The sequence below is a fragment of the Carcharhinus amblyrhynchos genome, chromosome 6 (genome assembly GCF_965287045.1).
Source record: "Carcharhinus amblyrhynchos chromosome 6, sCarAmb.v2.hapA, whole genome shotgun sequence".
NCBI classification, from domain to species: Eukaryota; Metazoa; Chordata; class Chondrichthyes; order Carcharhiniformes; family Carcharhinidae; genus Carcharhinus; species Carcharhinus amblyrhynchos.
The window spans coordinates 106342090-106358340 of NC_137329.1; the positions used below are offsets into that span (position 1 = coordinate 106342090).

At 43.3% G+C, this 16251-nt stretch overlaps 1 protein-coding gene across 3 annotated transcripts in view; it reads left to right on the top strand.

Moving 5' to 3' along the window:
* The window catches only part of grip1 (glutamate receptor interacting protein 1), a 259690-nt gene that overhangs the window by 130057 nt on the left and 113382 nt on the right, over positions 1 to 16251 (top strand). For all 3 annotated transcript variants that reach the window (XM_080191139.1, XM_080191140.1, XM_080191141.1), the window contains exon 2: positions 6120 to 6200. In XM_080191139.1, coding sequence (XP_080047265.1) covers positions 6120 to 6200 — 81 coding nt within the window. The remainder of the gene's footprint in view (positions 1 to 6119; positions 6201 to 16251) is intronic.

Below are 16251 nucleotides of genomic sequence, written 5' to 3' on the forward strand. Positions count from 1 at the left end.
TAAATCCACGCAGACACGGCGAGAATGTGCAGTGACCCAAGCAGGGAATTGAACCCGAGTCCCTGGCGCTGTGAGGCAGCAGTGCTAACCACTGTGCTACCATGCCGTCCAATTTGATTTTTATCTCTGTCATTGTTAGCTCTGCTTCCACCACTAAATTGGAATGATTGGTGCTTGTTGTTTGATTCAAGTCAGATGTTTTAGAAAGCAGAATTGTTACCTTCATTGCACTATTTGTAACTTTGAACCAAGTGTTACAAGTTCTGAATGTCTCACAGCAATATGGTATTCAAATCATTTGATTAGACACAGGAATATCTCTAAAAGAGATCTCACAGCAGTGAGCTCCATATTAGTATGGACAGTGAATCGGACTAATTTGTATTATTTTTGTTCTTTATATTTTAAAGAACATAAGAACTAGGTGCAGCAGTTTGCCATCCGGCCCATAGTTCCTGCTCCGCCATTCAATAAAATCATGGCTGATCTTTTCGTGGACGCCACTTACCTGCGCCCCCGTGCACCCCCCCCCCCAACTGAGTTCTTGGCAAGACAAGTGATTTTGATTTTAGTGCAACAAGTTGCCAGAATATATTAAGCAAATGATTGAAACAGTAGTTGGAGCAGCCCTGCTGCTTTCACTCCTTGCTCCATAATGCTGTCTGGTCATGCGACTTTCTCTTCAGTGTCTTCGTTTCTCTGGCTCCTCCTTCTGTGATGATGTGTGCCGCAACTCAATTAGTTTTATACCCATCCCCATCCCCAGAGGTTGTCTACATGCAGTTCTGCACATTGCCCCTTGCCGACGTGTGACCTGGCTACCTCACCTCCCTTACCTACATGTGGCCTGGCCATCTGACCTCAAGAGTCACTGGTGCCATTTTGACACCATTTGCCAAACAACATGACACTGAGATCCACTTTTGGCACTAAAATAGCAACGATGGCTCTGTGGAAAGAGTGTACTTTTTTCCACCATTAACCCTTTAGCTTCCCCATAGCTGCAAAGCAATACAATTTGGAACTTTATACCTTACTAATCAGAACATCTTCACCAGTGATATAAATAATGTATTTACAATATATTATACTCGACACAAAATGAATGTCTTCCTCATATATACTTCTCTTGGTTGTACTCACTCTTCAATGTACTGTTCAATGTTATGCTTCATAATTGGGGACTGCAGTTGATTGCAATGCTATGAAGCATTTATTCCTTTCTGAACCACAATGCCAATGCGCAGGACAAGCCTTTAATCCATCCCCTTGCTTATTCCTAAAGCCAATACAAATGGAACTCAATTCATGGCCCCACAAAAGAGATGTACTGGATCTAAGCTGACAAGAACAGATATAACACCTGATCTCGTGCTTGATCCTATGCATGATCTTAGCCAAAAGATAAAGAGGCAATCTTTGTCCTTCATGATCATGGCTTCACTTTATTAAAGAGGAAAGCCTGTAACAACACTTCGATCCATTTTGAAATATGCCCCTCTGATGCAAGGGGCAATGTGCAGAACTGCATGTAGGCAACCTCTGGGGATGGGGATGGGTATAAAAATAATTGAATTGTGGCACACGTCATCACAGAAGGAGGAGCCAGAGAAACGAAGACACTGAAGACGTGGTATATGCTGAAAGAATCAAAAAAGATCCTTGGTTTTAACCCTCTGCCAAATTAGCAGAACTGCATGTAGGCAACCTCTGGGGATGGGGATGGGTATAAAAATAATTGAATTGCGGCACACGTCATCACAGAAGGAGGAGCCAAAGAAACGAAGACACTGAAAACGTGGTATATGCTGAAAGAATCAAAAAAGATCCTTGGTTTTAACCCTCTGCCAAATTAGCAGATCCAAGGTGGGAAGGGCCACAGCACTGCTGCCCCTCAGCGCCAGGGACCCAGGTTCGATCCTGGCTTGGGTCACTGCCTGTGCAGAGTCTGCATGTTTTCCCTGTGTCTGCGTGGGTTTGTCTGTGTTCCTCCTACAGGTTAGGTGCATTGGCCAGGTTAAATTCTCCCTCAGTGTACCCAACCAGGCTCCAGAGTGTGGTGAGTAGGGGATTTTCACAGTAACTTAATTGCAGTGTTAATATAAGCCTACCTGTGACACTAATAAATAAAATATAAACTTAAAAAGAATGACCAAAGGATGGTGCAATTGGCTTTAATAGCTATCAATGAACAAGGGAGAAAACTGACCAAGTTTTAGTCCACTCTTAATTAGTCTCACAAATACTTCATGGAAATGGCCTCTATTTAAATATTGGGCTCAAACAATATGATGTTTGTGTTATCCATCTGATTTTATTGCAAGTTTGAACTCAAATGCTGTTTTGATCCTGGATATAAAGATGGAAAAGTAAAAGAAAGGAAATGCTGTAGGATAATGGTCGTTTAAATGGTCAGTTTTTGAGAGAATCAGTGTTGGCTTTCGTGGGCATAGAAATATTGAACCATTTTTCACATGGTGGAAACTTGAACTTGTTAGGTGGACATATTCCATTTAGGCAACCTCTCCTCATCAGAAACGTGAAGTATCTCATTATCCCAAATTGGAAGGAACATGTAGGATTGAAATTCCCTCTTGCTTTCTACCAAGAGGTTTCCATTTGGCTAAAGGGTTGTAGTGTTCACCTGTATCTGTAAGACTGGACCTGCTTTATGGCAATAAAAGCAGTTGACACAATCAACTCTGCGAACTAAATCTGTTTTCAGAGAATCCAATCGTCAATACTGACTTCACCATAAAAGCAAAATATTGCAGATGCTGCAATCTGGAGCAAAAACAGAAAATTCTAGAAAATCTCAGCTGGTCTGTCAGCATTTGTGGGGAGAGAACAGAGCCAACATTTCGTGTCTGGATGACGCTGAAGTGGCCGTTCATCAGATGGCTCTGACAAAGGGTCATCCAGATTCAGAACTTTGTTGACCATATCGTACTTGGTTAGCTGATGCACATACAGAAGTGAGCTTGCAGACATCTAACCATTTCTGGCCATAACTACCCTGTGTCATGCAAAAGCAGGAGCATGTACTCTGCCCACCTTCTACTGAAATTCTTATCTGTGCTTCGGTTACTTCCAGGCTTGACTAATTCCAATGCTCAGTTTGTCTCCAATCTCCCCACGCTGTAAATTATAAACTTATTTAAAACCCTGTTGCCCATACCCTACCTTGCACTCAATCCCATTGACCCCTGTGCCCTGCTATCTCACATCAATTCAGTCTCCTCCAATTTAAAACTCCCATTCTTTATGTCTTCAACCGACATCTTTCTCTTTTTTTACAAAAACAGAAAATGCTGGAAAATCTCGGCAGGTCTGACAGCATCTGTGGAGAGTGAATAGAGCCAATGTTTGGTATCTGGATGTCCAGACTCAAAACATCAGCTCTATTCTTTCTCCACAGTTGCTGTCAGACCTGCTGAGATTTTCCAGCATTTTCTGTTTCTGTTTTAGATTCCAGCATCTGCAGTATTTCTCTCTCCCTTCCCTGGAATACTCAGAACGCCGTCCCCTTATACATTCTCATTCCCTCTTTCTTCTTTGTTGAAGCCATCTTTAATAATTACCCCTCTACCAAGCTTTTAGTCATCTGTCTTAAGGCCTTGTTCGTTGGTTTGCTATCAGTATGAGTCCAATTGCACCTCTGTAAGATACCGAGTGATGTGTAGCTATGTTAAAGGGGCCATATAAACGCATACTGTACTTTATGTCTTCTTGGTGTTGCAAAACACTTCCAATCAGATGTTGCCAGACGTGCTGAGATTTTCAGCATTTTCTGTTTTTAACAAGGCATTACTTAGGAATCCTATTCTGAAGAATCTAATTTTTTGCTGAGGCAAATACAGCTTCAAATTTCAAACAGAAAAACCCCACAGCAACCACTGAGATGAATGAGCAATGAATTTGTTTCTGTCATGTTAATTGTTGGATGAATGTTGGCTCAGACACCAGGGAACTCATTGATTTTCTTTTTGAAAGTATCTGTCCGTTCAGTTGAAAAGGCGCATTGGGTCTCACAGTTAGCGTCTCATTCAAAAGGTCAACCTTCTCATCCAGACTTCCTTTTGGCAATGTCTTTAACAATATAGCACTTCCTCAATATTGCACTGAAGTGTCAGCCCTAGGTTATGTCCAATTCATCACCCATTGAGTCTGTCTACATTTCCCGCTGCCTCGGAATAACAACCAGCATGATCAAGGACCCCACGCAGCAAGGACATCCTTTCTTTCACCTCTTCCATCAGGAAAAAGATCCAAAAATCTGACATCACGCACCAACCAACTCAAGGACAGGTTCTTCCCTGCTGCCATCTGACTTTTGAAGGGTCCAATCACATATTAAGCTGATCTTCCTCTACACCCTATAGGTAACTACAACACTGTACTCTGCACCCTCTCCTTTCCATCTCCCCTATGTACTCTACAGACAGTATGTTTTGTCTGCATAGTTCACAAGAAACTTTTCACTGTATCCCAATACATTTGACAATAACGAAATAAATCAAATCAATGTGCAGAAATTCCTAGAATGGTGTTTCAGCTCACAACCCTTCAGTCAGAGATGAGGATGACCACTGAGCCAAGCTGACCATAAAATGTGTGTTTATGGGCAGGAGGTAATTTGAATCTCTGTTTCAAAGAACAGTACAAGACAGGAACAGGCCCTTTGATCCACCAATCACCTTGTGCCGATCACCTTGTCCTATCTAGACCAACCGCCTGTATCCCTCTATTCCCCATCTGTTCATGTGCCTATCCAAATAAGTCTTAAATGTCGCTAACGTGTCTGCCTCAACCACCTCACTTGGCAGTGCATTCCAGGCCCCCCACTGTCTGTGCAAAAACTTCCCTGCACGTCTCTACTAAACCTTCTCCCCACATTACCTTGAACTTGTTTCGAGCAGTCATAAATCTCAGCTCCAGAATGGAGTGAAGCTTTGGGATATCTGACATACCGTTACACATACTACAGCTGGGAGTTTCTCGGACAGACATTTCATCACTTACCACGGACTCCATTTGCTTTGTAAAGATCTGAAATTCAACTGGTTGAACTGAAGATCTCAATGAAAAGCAGACAGCTCGTCATAAGCCTAAATTTCATTCTAAACTTGCGCAGCTGTGTTTGTACCTCCAGTTCGCACAGAGCTGCATGTTTTTAGGTGTCAAGCCTATCAGCTGGTTTTCAACACATCTAATAATGCAGAATCGAAATGCACGCTTGGCTTAGTTATGGTAGGGTCAGCCCTATTGTGTTACTGTTGTTGTGGAGGTTCAGCTGTGAATTTCCCAAAATAGTGGCTTATTACACCCAAGCTCCAGGACATAATAACTGTAGAGTGTCCCGAAGATGCACTGCCTCACTGTACTAGGGACCTGGGTTAAATTCCGACCTTGGATGACTGTCTGTGTAGAGTTTGCACATTCGCCACATGTCTGCGTGGGTTTTGGTGCCCCGGTTTCCTCCCATGGCCCAAAGATGTGCAGGTTAGGCGGATTGGCCGTATTAAACTGCCCCCTAGTGTTAGGGAGATGGTGGGGTAAATGTGTGGAGCTGCGGACATGGGCAAGATGCTCTGTTGGAAAGCTGGTGCACACTCGATGGGCCGAATGCCTGCCTTCTGCACTGTGGGGATTCTATGTGCGAGGGAGTCCCATTACCTTGAAAAAGAAGAATTAAAAACATTTATAATTTGGATATCCAGAGCACTGACCCCCAACTACCATTGCCTGACACCTCATGGGACACCTCTGACTGTCCCCCTCTCCCCCCACCCCAGTCCTGCCCTCTTACCTTACATGTGTACCAGTAATACTTGTGCTTTTCTTGCCATGAGTATTATATTTTCCTACCATTTGTTTTGTTGCCTTGCTGATCTTTTAAATATGAAACCAGTCATGTTTTGACATTGCTAGGATGATAACAAGACCACACGCTGGCTTTTGCAGATCTCTTGGTGATTTGGGAATCCCATGGTAATGTGGAGGCTTCGCTGACTGATCACATCAGCTCGCTGCCTTGTAGTTCACGGAACGATTTTGTCTCCAGCGAAGAAATTGTTTTCATAATTCTTTCCGACAGATCCACAATTTTTATTTTACAGATGAGGGACCATACGCCAAATCTACAAACCCGGCAAAAGCTTCCGACGGCACTTTGGCAGTTAGAAGACAAAGTATCCCCGGTAAGTCTAACCTGCGCTTTGGTGCCCCATGGCTCTACCGTGTTCAAGAATGCCCCTTCGGGAGGCTTTATTTACACATCATTCGCAAACAGGATTGAAATGTGGCATTCTTCACTAATGACCACATCTACCCTTCAAAGAATCTCAGTTTGTGCTCCCAGGTTGACTTTGAAAAACATCTTGAAGATGGGATCAGTAGCAACTCATCAGAAACAGTGATTTATTTTTGTTGTTGCATCATTTTGTTTTATTTCCACTGTGAGCTCTGCACAAATAATCTTCTACTGTCGCCTGCTGAGTATTTCCAGCATTTTCTGTTTTTAATCTTCTATTGATTTTGTTTACAAGCTAGATTTTGAGAGAGGAACTGAATCACGGAGCATTGATTTATTCCTAGGTGCTGGGGATAATAAATAAAGAATCCTTACTTTTATCATTTCACGTTTGATGCCGGATCCTCCTGCAGACATACTCGCAATACCACATTATGTTTTCTATTTAGCCTGTTGTATATTTTTCAGAAAACCATTTTCCTTAGAAAGAAAAATTTGAAGCATTGACTTGGGTCTGTGGAGTGTCAGTAGCCAAATAAAATGACAGGGGATACTTTTGAGGCATGTAATTTAGAATGGCCTCCTTTTAATTCTTGGATTGCATCTAGTTTCCTTAATTCCTTGGTCCCAGAACCTTAACCCTGGGAGTATGTTGGGGCGGAGGGGGTGGGTGGTGAAAAAGTCACCTCTCCTCCCACTTCCATGCAAACAGCCAGAGATTCCTGCTGGAAAATAAGAGAAAGCATCTTCGCACTCTTGCAGAAAAGCTGCCACAGAGGGTGGCACAGTGGTTTGCACCGCTGCCTCACACCGCCAGGGGCCCGGGTTCAATTCCAGCCTTGGGTAACTGTGTGGAATTTGAATGTCCTCCCCCTGTCTGCGTAGATTTTCTCCAGATGCTCCTGTTTCCTCCCACAGGCCAAGTGGATTGGCCATGTTAAAATTGCCCTTGGTGTCAGGGGGGATTAGCAGGGTAAATGTGTAGGGTCTGGGTGGGATTGTTGTTGGTACAGGCTTGATGGGCCAAATGGCCTCCTTCTTCACTGTGGGGATTCTATGATTCTGTTCTATAAAAAAATCACTGTGGTACCTACTATGAGGCAGATAATGCAGTGGGTACCGCTGGTTTCAGACAAACTTGCAAAAGAAAAAGCATACATTACTAAACAAGCTAAAAACTCTGATAATTTCATCCAACTGTTGCAAACCGAATTCTGAACAGGCAGAAGAGATTGGCCTATTCAGCAGAGATACTTGAACGCAATAGAGCAAAGGTTCGCTCGATTGGGCCCTGGGATGGAAGGGTTGCCCCCTCTGATGAGAGACAAAATAGATTGCGTCAACATTCTCTGGAGTTTAAAACAATAAGAGGGTGCCCTCATCCAAGCTTATGGATGGGCTTGACAAGGTAGATATTGGGAGGTTAATTCCCCCTGACTGGGGAATCTAGAACAAGGGGCCACAGTTTCAGTACAAGGGCTGATCACTTAGGTGTGCGATCATAAGAAATTACTTCACTCAAAGGATTGTGAGTCTTTTGAATGATCTAACCCAGAGGGTTGTGGATGCACATACTTAAGGCAGAAACAAACAGATTTTTGATGTCTCCGGGAAATCAGGAATATGGAGAATGGTGGGAAAATGGAGTTGTAGCCAAAGGTGCGCCATGATTATGTTGAATAATAGAGCAAGCTCAATGGCCTGTATGGTATTTTCCTCCTATTTCTTATGTTCTCGGAGCAAACAGATACATTCTTCTTATAGTTGAACCACTTTAAATTCTAATCATGTGTAGTCAACCAAATATTTCTGGCACGCCAATAAAAAAAGGATCACTATGCAACTGTGTTTTGGATTTGTTGGTAGTTTTAGCAATATGCTTCTTTAGCAGCATGTTGTGTAGTAAACAAAAAGGTTTCTCTGCAATAAATGAGTGGTAATCTGCTTTGATGCAATTGACTGGTCTAAAACAGTCTGTTTATTCATAACCACTTGAGAGAAGTTTAGTAACTACAATTTATTTGCATCATTGGAAAGTTGGTGAAGAGGGCACGTATTCAGCTGCAATGGAATTCTAAATGTTCCCTGAAATAACTCCTTAGAGGCTGGTATCCCTTCACCAGATTCCCATTATTTATAAACTCAATCCCGCTCCTCGAGTGCTTCAGGTACACAGTCAGAATCCAACTCTGACGCTCCTAATTTTTATATACAGGTGAGGTTCCCTGATTGGGCAAGCAATTATGACTCAAGCAGGAAGCTCATACTCCAAGAGGCCAGCCTCATGGGTCTCGTTGAAGTCATTACACACTCTAATTCCCACCCTCAACCACTCCACCTCTACCTTCCTTTCGATCCCACCTCAGAATGTATCTCTTTGAACTAAGTTTTGATTGTCTCTTCCATTGTCTTGATCTGATGGGGAAATGCCAGTGTTGGACTGGGGTAAACACAGTAAGAAGTCTCACAACATCAGATTAAAGCCCAACAGGTTTATTTGGAATCACAAGCTTTCGGAGTGAGTGAGACCCTTACCTGATGAAGGAGCAGTGCTGTAAAAGCTCATAATTCCAAATGAATGTGTTGGACTTTAATCTGGTGTTGTAAGACTTCTTATTGTCTTGATCTCACCTAATGTCTGATTATGTCTTGGAAAACACCTTGGGATGATATACTGTGTTAAAGGTATTAACGAGGAAGTGGTGCTTTTTTTTAAAAGTGTAATGTTTTAACCTGTTTATTATCATAAAAGCTAAGGGACCCAGATGTTAAAATCCTGACAATTTCTTTGTGGTTGACTGATAATTCCAAGATGATGATAGTGAATATTTCTGTTTGAAAGCATGCTAATGGGTCACGTTGTACATCCCATAAATTGTGGCATATAAGGTAACTCGGTATATAAGTTGACCCTCATCCCACCTCTTCTTCAGCTGCAACATAACTCTTGCATTAGGAATTGGCCTTAGTTTTACCCCGATAAATGTGTGTGGTTCCTGGGTGCAAGGGATCAAGAGGGCTGTATTGAGAAGATGCACAGTGGTTTAGAGCAGACACATACAGAGCAGACCTTGTCTGGTGAATGACAATGATGGCAAATACCCACACAGCGTGTATAAATCGACCCCCATTTTAGGAGGGATTTTTCGTGGTTTCATAGGCCATATTATGTGCAGACATCGATCGTGTCAATGGCTATATGATGGGAAAAAAATGCACTTTTTCATTTATGTATTAATGCACTTCATAGCAGGTCACTATTAATAGTAGACTGCTGAAACCAGCTGCCCTTTATATGTACTCTCTCAGGTTGTGGGCCTCGTGTTATAGTGGAGTGCCAACACTCCATAATTATTAATAGAAAGGTAATAAAAGTAGACTTTGAAATGAGGCCTGCAGTAGTAGGAGCTCAATTTTGGTTACCAGGAATGACAGTGTTGGAAGCTTACGTTTTGATACAGTGTGTCACTTTGCTACTGAAAATGATTTTGTGCTTGCGATGGGGATGCTGAATGTTTCAGTTGGCTTCCCAAGGCTGGTGATGGGCAGTGCTTGCAGAATACAAATATTCATGGATTGTGCAAGTTGAGAGTTCCATAAACTTATGCTCCATGGTTATTAAGTACTAGTTCCTGGGGTTACACATATCAACTTGGTATAAACTCAAATAATTGCACACAGCTGAGTGGTTTCAGCTTTCGGTTATAGACCCAGCATTGGAAATGTCAGGGATGATTTTCTGTGCCTGATGCGTGGCACAGCATAATCTCATCTGTTGTAAATGCTTTTAGAATTCCAATAGGTGAGTTTGCGAAAGCTGGATAATTGCATCCTGCCACGGCCGTGCTTCCAGCTGTAATGTGCATATGCATTTTTCAGATTTATTTACTTCAGAGGTTTATTTCCAGACAACATGAAGCACTGGTTCTCAGCCACTGTTTTCTGTCTCCCCGTGTCATGCTGTTTACAATGACTCCCAGCTCTCCGTCAGCAGTCGCCGTGCCTCCTTCTGTAAGTGCCACGCTGTGGCTTAATATCAGTGACGGAGGAGAAACGACTCCCACCTCCACAAAGAAACACTGCAGAACCCCCAATGAAGCTATCCTTTCATTGTGTTGTTGCACTGCGTTAATTGTAACATTTCGATGGCTGACTCTTCGCAGTTAGTGACTTGCTTGTCTAATTGTGTAGTTGATTTGAGTCAGCTATCTCTCCCTTTTCATCTTGGGTTCTGAGCCAACCTCATCAAGAACAGCACACATGTGATTTGGTAGCATGTTTATTCAAACGCAGCGGCAGTCACCCTGGGTTGTTTGCTATTGTGCATAGTTTACTTCAGCCAAGGTTGTTGAAAATGTGGCCTTGTCTGAACCACCCTGACTGACCTTACACCTGTGACCAGCTGATTATAAATATAACTTGGACAAATGAGATGATAGAATGGTCACAGCACAATCCTGCTTGTGCTGGCTCTCTGAGAGAGCAACTCTGCTAATCCCACTCCCTGTCAACCTTTTCCCTGTAGCCCAACAAATCCCTTCTCTTCAGATAATTATCCAATTAGCTGTTGAAAGTCATGATTGAATCTGCCTCCACCAATTTCTCAGGCAGTACATTCGAGACGCTAATCACTGAGTAAATAGGTTTTCCCGATGACTCTTCTGATTCTTTGCCAATCACTTTAAATTGGTGTCATCCAGTTCTTGACTCTTTCATCAATCGGAACAGTTTCCCTCACTCATCCAGACCCCTCATGATTTTGAAATCTTCTCAAACCCTTCTTTTTAAGGCAAACAATTCCAACTTCTCCATACAACTAAAGTTCCTCTCCCCAGGACTATTTAGAATACAGCAGAATAGAATCCCTACAGAATAGAAGGAGGCCATTAGACCCATCGAGTCTGCACTGACCACAGCCCCACCAGGCCATATTCCCGTAACCCTGCATATTTACCCTGCTAATCCCCCTGACACTAGAGTCAATTCAGCATGGCCAATCAACCTAACCCGCACATCTTTGTACTGTGGGAGGAAACTGGGGCAGAATGTGCAAACTCCATGCAGATAGTGACCCAAGGCTGGTATTGAACCTGGGTCCCTGGCACTGTGAGGCAGCAGTGCTAACCACTGTGTCGCCCTTGTAAATCTTTTCTGTGCCCTCTCTAATGCTTTCACATGTTTAAGTGCAGTGCCCAGGTTGGACATCAAAAGAGAAAATGCTGGATAATGTCAGCAGGTCAGGCAGCATCTGTAAGGAGAGAAAAGAGCTGATGCTTCGAGTCCAGAAGACCATTTGTCAACCCTTTTGAGCTCTAGTTGAAGTTGAGCCAGTGTTTCATAAATGTTCACCATAACATTCTCACTTCTGCACACAATTTCTGAAACTTTCAATCCCTTATTAAGCGTAGATCAGTTAGATTCCCATGCCTCCTAGTTATACAATATTTACGCTCCTACACTTCATCACACTTTATGATCTATGTTGAAGGCTGATATAACAAGATAAACTTGCATCAGTCAGGTTAGCTCATGCAAAAATGGTTGCACTTGTCTTAAAAGCTCTGTACTGCCTGTTGATTTGAAGTATATTGCACCCCTGGGAGGGAGTAATGCAATTGATTGATGACTATTACAACAATTACCAATACAAAGAATGCTTCCCAATTGTAAAAGCTACCATTAAAAAACATTCCTATTTTTGATCATATGCTGTTAAATAATGTTATGCATTGCTGTGGTATTTTTGCTTAAAAACATTGAAGGTACTTTATTATATGAAGATAGAAAGCAATTACATTGGTTTGGTAGTTTAATGGTTATTGTACAAAATAAACAGCTGAAGTTAATGAGCTCAAATTTGTAGCCCTGCTGCATCAGGTCGAGAGTCGTAAAATCCCTACAGTGCCATTGGGTCTGTCAAGCCTGCACCGACAACAGTACCATCCAGGCCCCATCTGTGTAACCCCACGCATTTACCCTGCTAATCCCCCTGACACTAAGGGCCAATTTGGCATTTAACAATCAACCTAACCTGCGCGTGATTGGACTGTGGGAGGAACCTGGAGGAAACCCATACAGACACAGGGAGAACATGCAAACTCCACACAGATGTTGACCCGAGGCTGGAATTGTACCTGGGTCCCTGGTGCTGTGAGACAACAGTGCTAACCACTGTGTCCTGTGCCACCCTGATGGTTGATAATCACTTATAAGTGGAAGGAGATTTCGTAAGCTTCCCCATCCATAGTGATGATAGAGGTAACCAGGTAAAATGATGAGGCTGAAGTGTTTGCAAGTGACCCGAAGCCAAAAATGTCAAGTGCCTGATCTGAGCTGGTTTTTACTGTTGTAGAGGACCCTGTCCAACCAGCTTGGTTCAGGTGGTGAGAAATTCAGCAGTGGTTGAATGCACTGGTCAGAGCCAAGGCTATGGAGTCTAAAGTTAAAGTGTATTCATTAGTGTCACAAGTAGGCTTACATTAACACTGCAAAGAAGTTAATGTGAAAATCCACTAGTCACCACATTCCGGCACCTATTTGGGTGCCCTGAGGGAGAATTTATCATGGCCAATGCACGTGAGCACCTTTGGACTGTGGGAGGAAACCGGAGCACCCAGAGGAAACCCATGCAGACACGAGAAGAATATGCACACTCCACACAGTTGGTGATCCAAGCCGGGAATCAAACCCAGTCCCTGGTGCTTTGAGGCAGCAATGCAAACCACTTGTGCCACCATGTCGCCCCAATGGCAGACATGAGCATCCATCGTCAAGTTATTCCAGTACGTGAATGCACTTACAGCCACCTGCCAATACAGAAGATTGTACTGCTCTCTCCTGTCCACAAAGTACAAGATGAATCTAACCTGGCCACCGACTGTCCTGCTGATGGAGCATTCTTTGCTGACTGAATAATGACCCGCTTATCAATGCTTTGTTCAGCTTTGGGCACATCCTTTTAGCTTTTAACCTCCTTATCCAAAAATGAACCCAATCTGAATGCCAGAGGTGACATAATAAAAGACTACAATCTACTTAGTGTGGTACTAATAATTCTGGTACTCTCATTTGCTATAATCAAATAAAACATCATGACATTAAAAAAAATCTCTCCAACCGTCTTCCAAGAAAGCAAAATTCTTCTTTCCCTTCATCCACACTTCCAATTCCAGTGTTCTGAGAATGATTCAATTGAACTTTAAATCTATTTGTGATGAAGCTACAGCAAAAATTGTCAGATCCTCCATCCATGAGCAGAAACGGATTTCCATAGAATCCCTTGTAAGGATGCCATTCAGCAGTGTACCGGCTGTCTGAAAAGAATGTTATCTAGGCCCCTCCAGGTCCCTCCTATTGCCCTATCTCCTGCATTTATCATAGTAATCCACATAACCGACAGATCCTTGGACACTGAGGGGCAATCTAACATGGTCAAACCACCTAACCTGCACATCTTGGGATGGGAGGAAACCAAAGCACCCAGAGGAAACCCATGCAGACACGGGGAGAACGTGCAAACTCCCCACAGGGTGTCACCCAAGGCTGGAATCGAACCCAGGTTCCTGGCGCCGTGCTAACCACTGTGCCACCCCTTGTCAAATAAATATATTATCTGCTATGTCCAAAATGTGTCATCTATGATGCTGCAGGTGTAATGATAACCAAGCACAATGTTGGTCTTAAGGTATCAATACTTCGCACACATTCTGGGAAATTCCTTGGAGTTGTTCCCTCTCTTTGGACATTCATTCCCTGGAAATGTGGACAAACTCTGTTTATGTATGTGAGTGAAATTTTCACTGCACTGATTCAGCTGGAATATGAGTAGGCCCCAGTCGTAGTTTGTCGGTCCTTCATTAACCGGATTTAAATTATAAAGTGCACTGTCGCTGACAAGTGCTCCATAGCACACTATCTGTAAATTACCCCAAGATACTATTCTAATGTGGTACCATTATAAGGCTCTCTGTTTTTGTCGGTTTCACATAATGTCGCTCTACACGTTACAGTGTCCTGTTTTATCAGTACTGACATTTCCAGAAGGGCATTGCAGTTGCTTTATTGGCTTTTCTTATTGACAGACTGAAGATCTCCTCAGACACCATTGTGATCGACGCATTTATAGCACTTCTTTTTGCCATCAGTATGCCGTGGACTACTTCAGATGTAGCCTGCGGATGCTCTTATCTGTGTTTTACATGGCTGCCTTAACGCTATCTGTTTTGGGAGATAAACAGTGACAATTGTCATAAGAAGCAGTTCTGTCAACGCTGGACAAATCGTGCGTTGCAGCTGGGAACTTGTAGGATCAGCTCACACCAAAAGAAAAATACAGGTTATTAAATGTGACAGCGTGAACCCATCATGTATCATTAGGCACGCCCGGTCTAGTTTTTAATTAATTTATTGGTGTCGTAAGTAGGCTTACATTGACACTGCAATGAAGTTACTGTGAAAATCCCCCAGTCACCACACTGAGGGAAAATTTAGCATGGCCAATACACCTAAACTAGCATGTCTCTCAGACGGTGGGAGGAAACTGGAGCACCTGAAAGAAACCCACGCAGACATGGGGAGAACGTGCAGACACCACACACACAGTGACCCAAGCCGAGAATCGAACCCAGGTCCCTGGCGCTGTGAGGCAGCGATGCTAACCACTGTGCCACCAGGCCACCTACTCTGTGCTTTAATTGGAGTGTGCTGTCCTATTGCTGCTGTTATTCCACGATTGTCACAAAGCGAGTGAGCTGCACCTCCAAAGAGCATCAACTTTCACATCATGCAAGGTAGGAATTTTACACGTTGGTGTGCTCCTCCACATGAGACAGTTTATCTAACCCTATTCTTTGATATTCTTTTTCACCAACTTTCTAATTCCTCTCCAAAAGAATTACCAAGAAACGGTTCCACACTTTGTTTGAAAAAAGCCCCCTTAATTCATTATGTGGTGTCCTAAGATTTATACTCTCACCACTGGGGCAGCACAGTGACACAGTCGTTAGCACTGCTGTGACACAGTGGTTAGCACTGCTGTCTCACAGTGCAAGGGACCCGGGTTCAATTCCGGCCTCAGGTCACTGTCTGTATGGTGTTTGCACATTCACCCCGTGTCTGCGTGGGTTTCCTCCGGATGCTCTGGTTTCCTCCCACAGTCCAGCCAAATGCAGGTTAGGTTGATTGGCCATGATAAACTGTCCCTAGCGTCAGGGGGATTAGCAGGATAAATATGTTACAGGAACAGGTCGTGGGTGGGATTGTGGTGCAGGCTTGATGGACTGAATGGCCTCCTGCACTGTAGGGATTCTGTGATTTCTATTATTATTCTAATAGTGGAAAGAATTTATCGCCAGTTACCTTTTCAGGATCCTCTATAGTTTTACTGATGGTAGATCTAAACATCAAAGGAAGATTTGTATTAATATAGCACTTTCCACAACCACCGGATGTCTCAAAGCACTTTAAGGTCAATGAAGCACTTTTGAAATATGGTCACTATTGCGAGGTAGGAACTGTAGCAGCTAATTTGCATGCTGTAAATCCCCACAAATAACAATGACATAATGACTGGATAATTTGCTTCTTTTGTGATGTTAATTGGAGTGTGCAATAGGACAGCACACTCCAATTAAAGCACAGAGTGGGTGGCCTGGTGGCACAGTGGTTAGCATCGCTGCCTCACAGCGCCAGGGACCTGGGTTCGATTCTCGGCTTGGGTCACTGTGTGTGTGGTGTCTGCACGTTCTCCCCATGTCTGCGTGGGTTTCTTTCAGGTGCTCCAGTTTCCTCCCACCGTCTGAGAGACATGCTAGTTTAGGTGTATTGGCCATGCTAAATTTTCCCTCAGTGTGGTGACTGGGGGATTTTCACAGTAACTTCATTGCAGTGTCAATGTAAGCCTACTTACGACACCAATAAATTAATTAAAAACTAGACCGGGAATAACTTCTTATCTTGGAATCCCTACAGAACAGAAGGGGCCATTCGGCCCATCATGT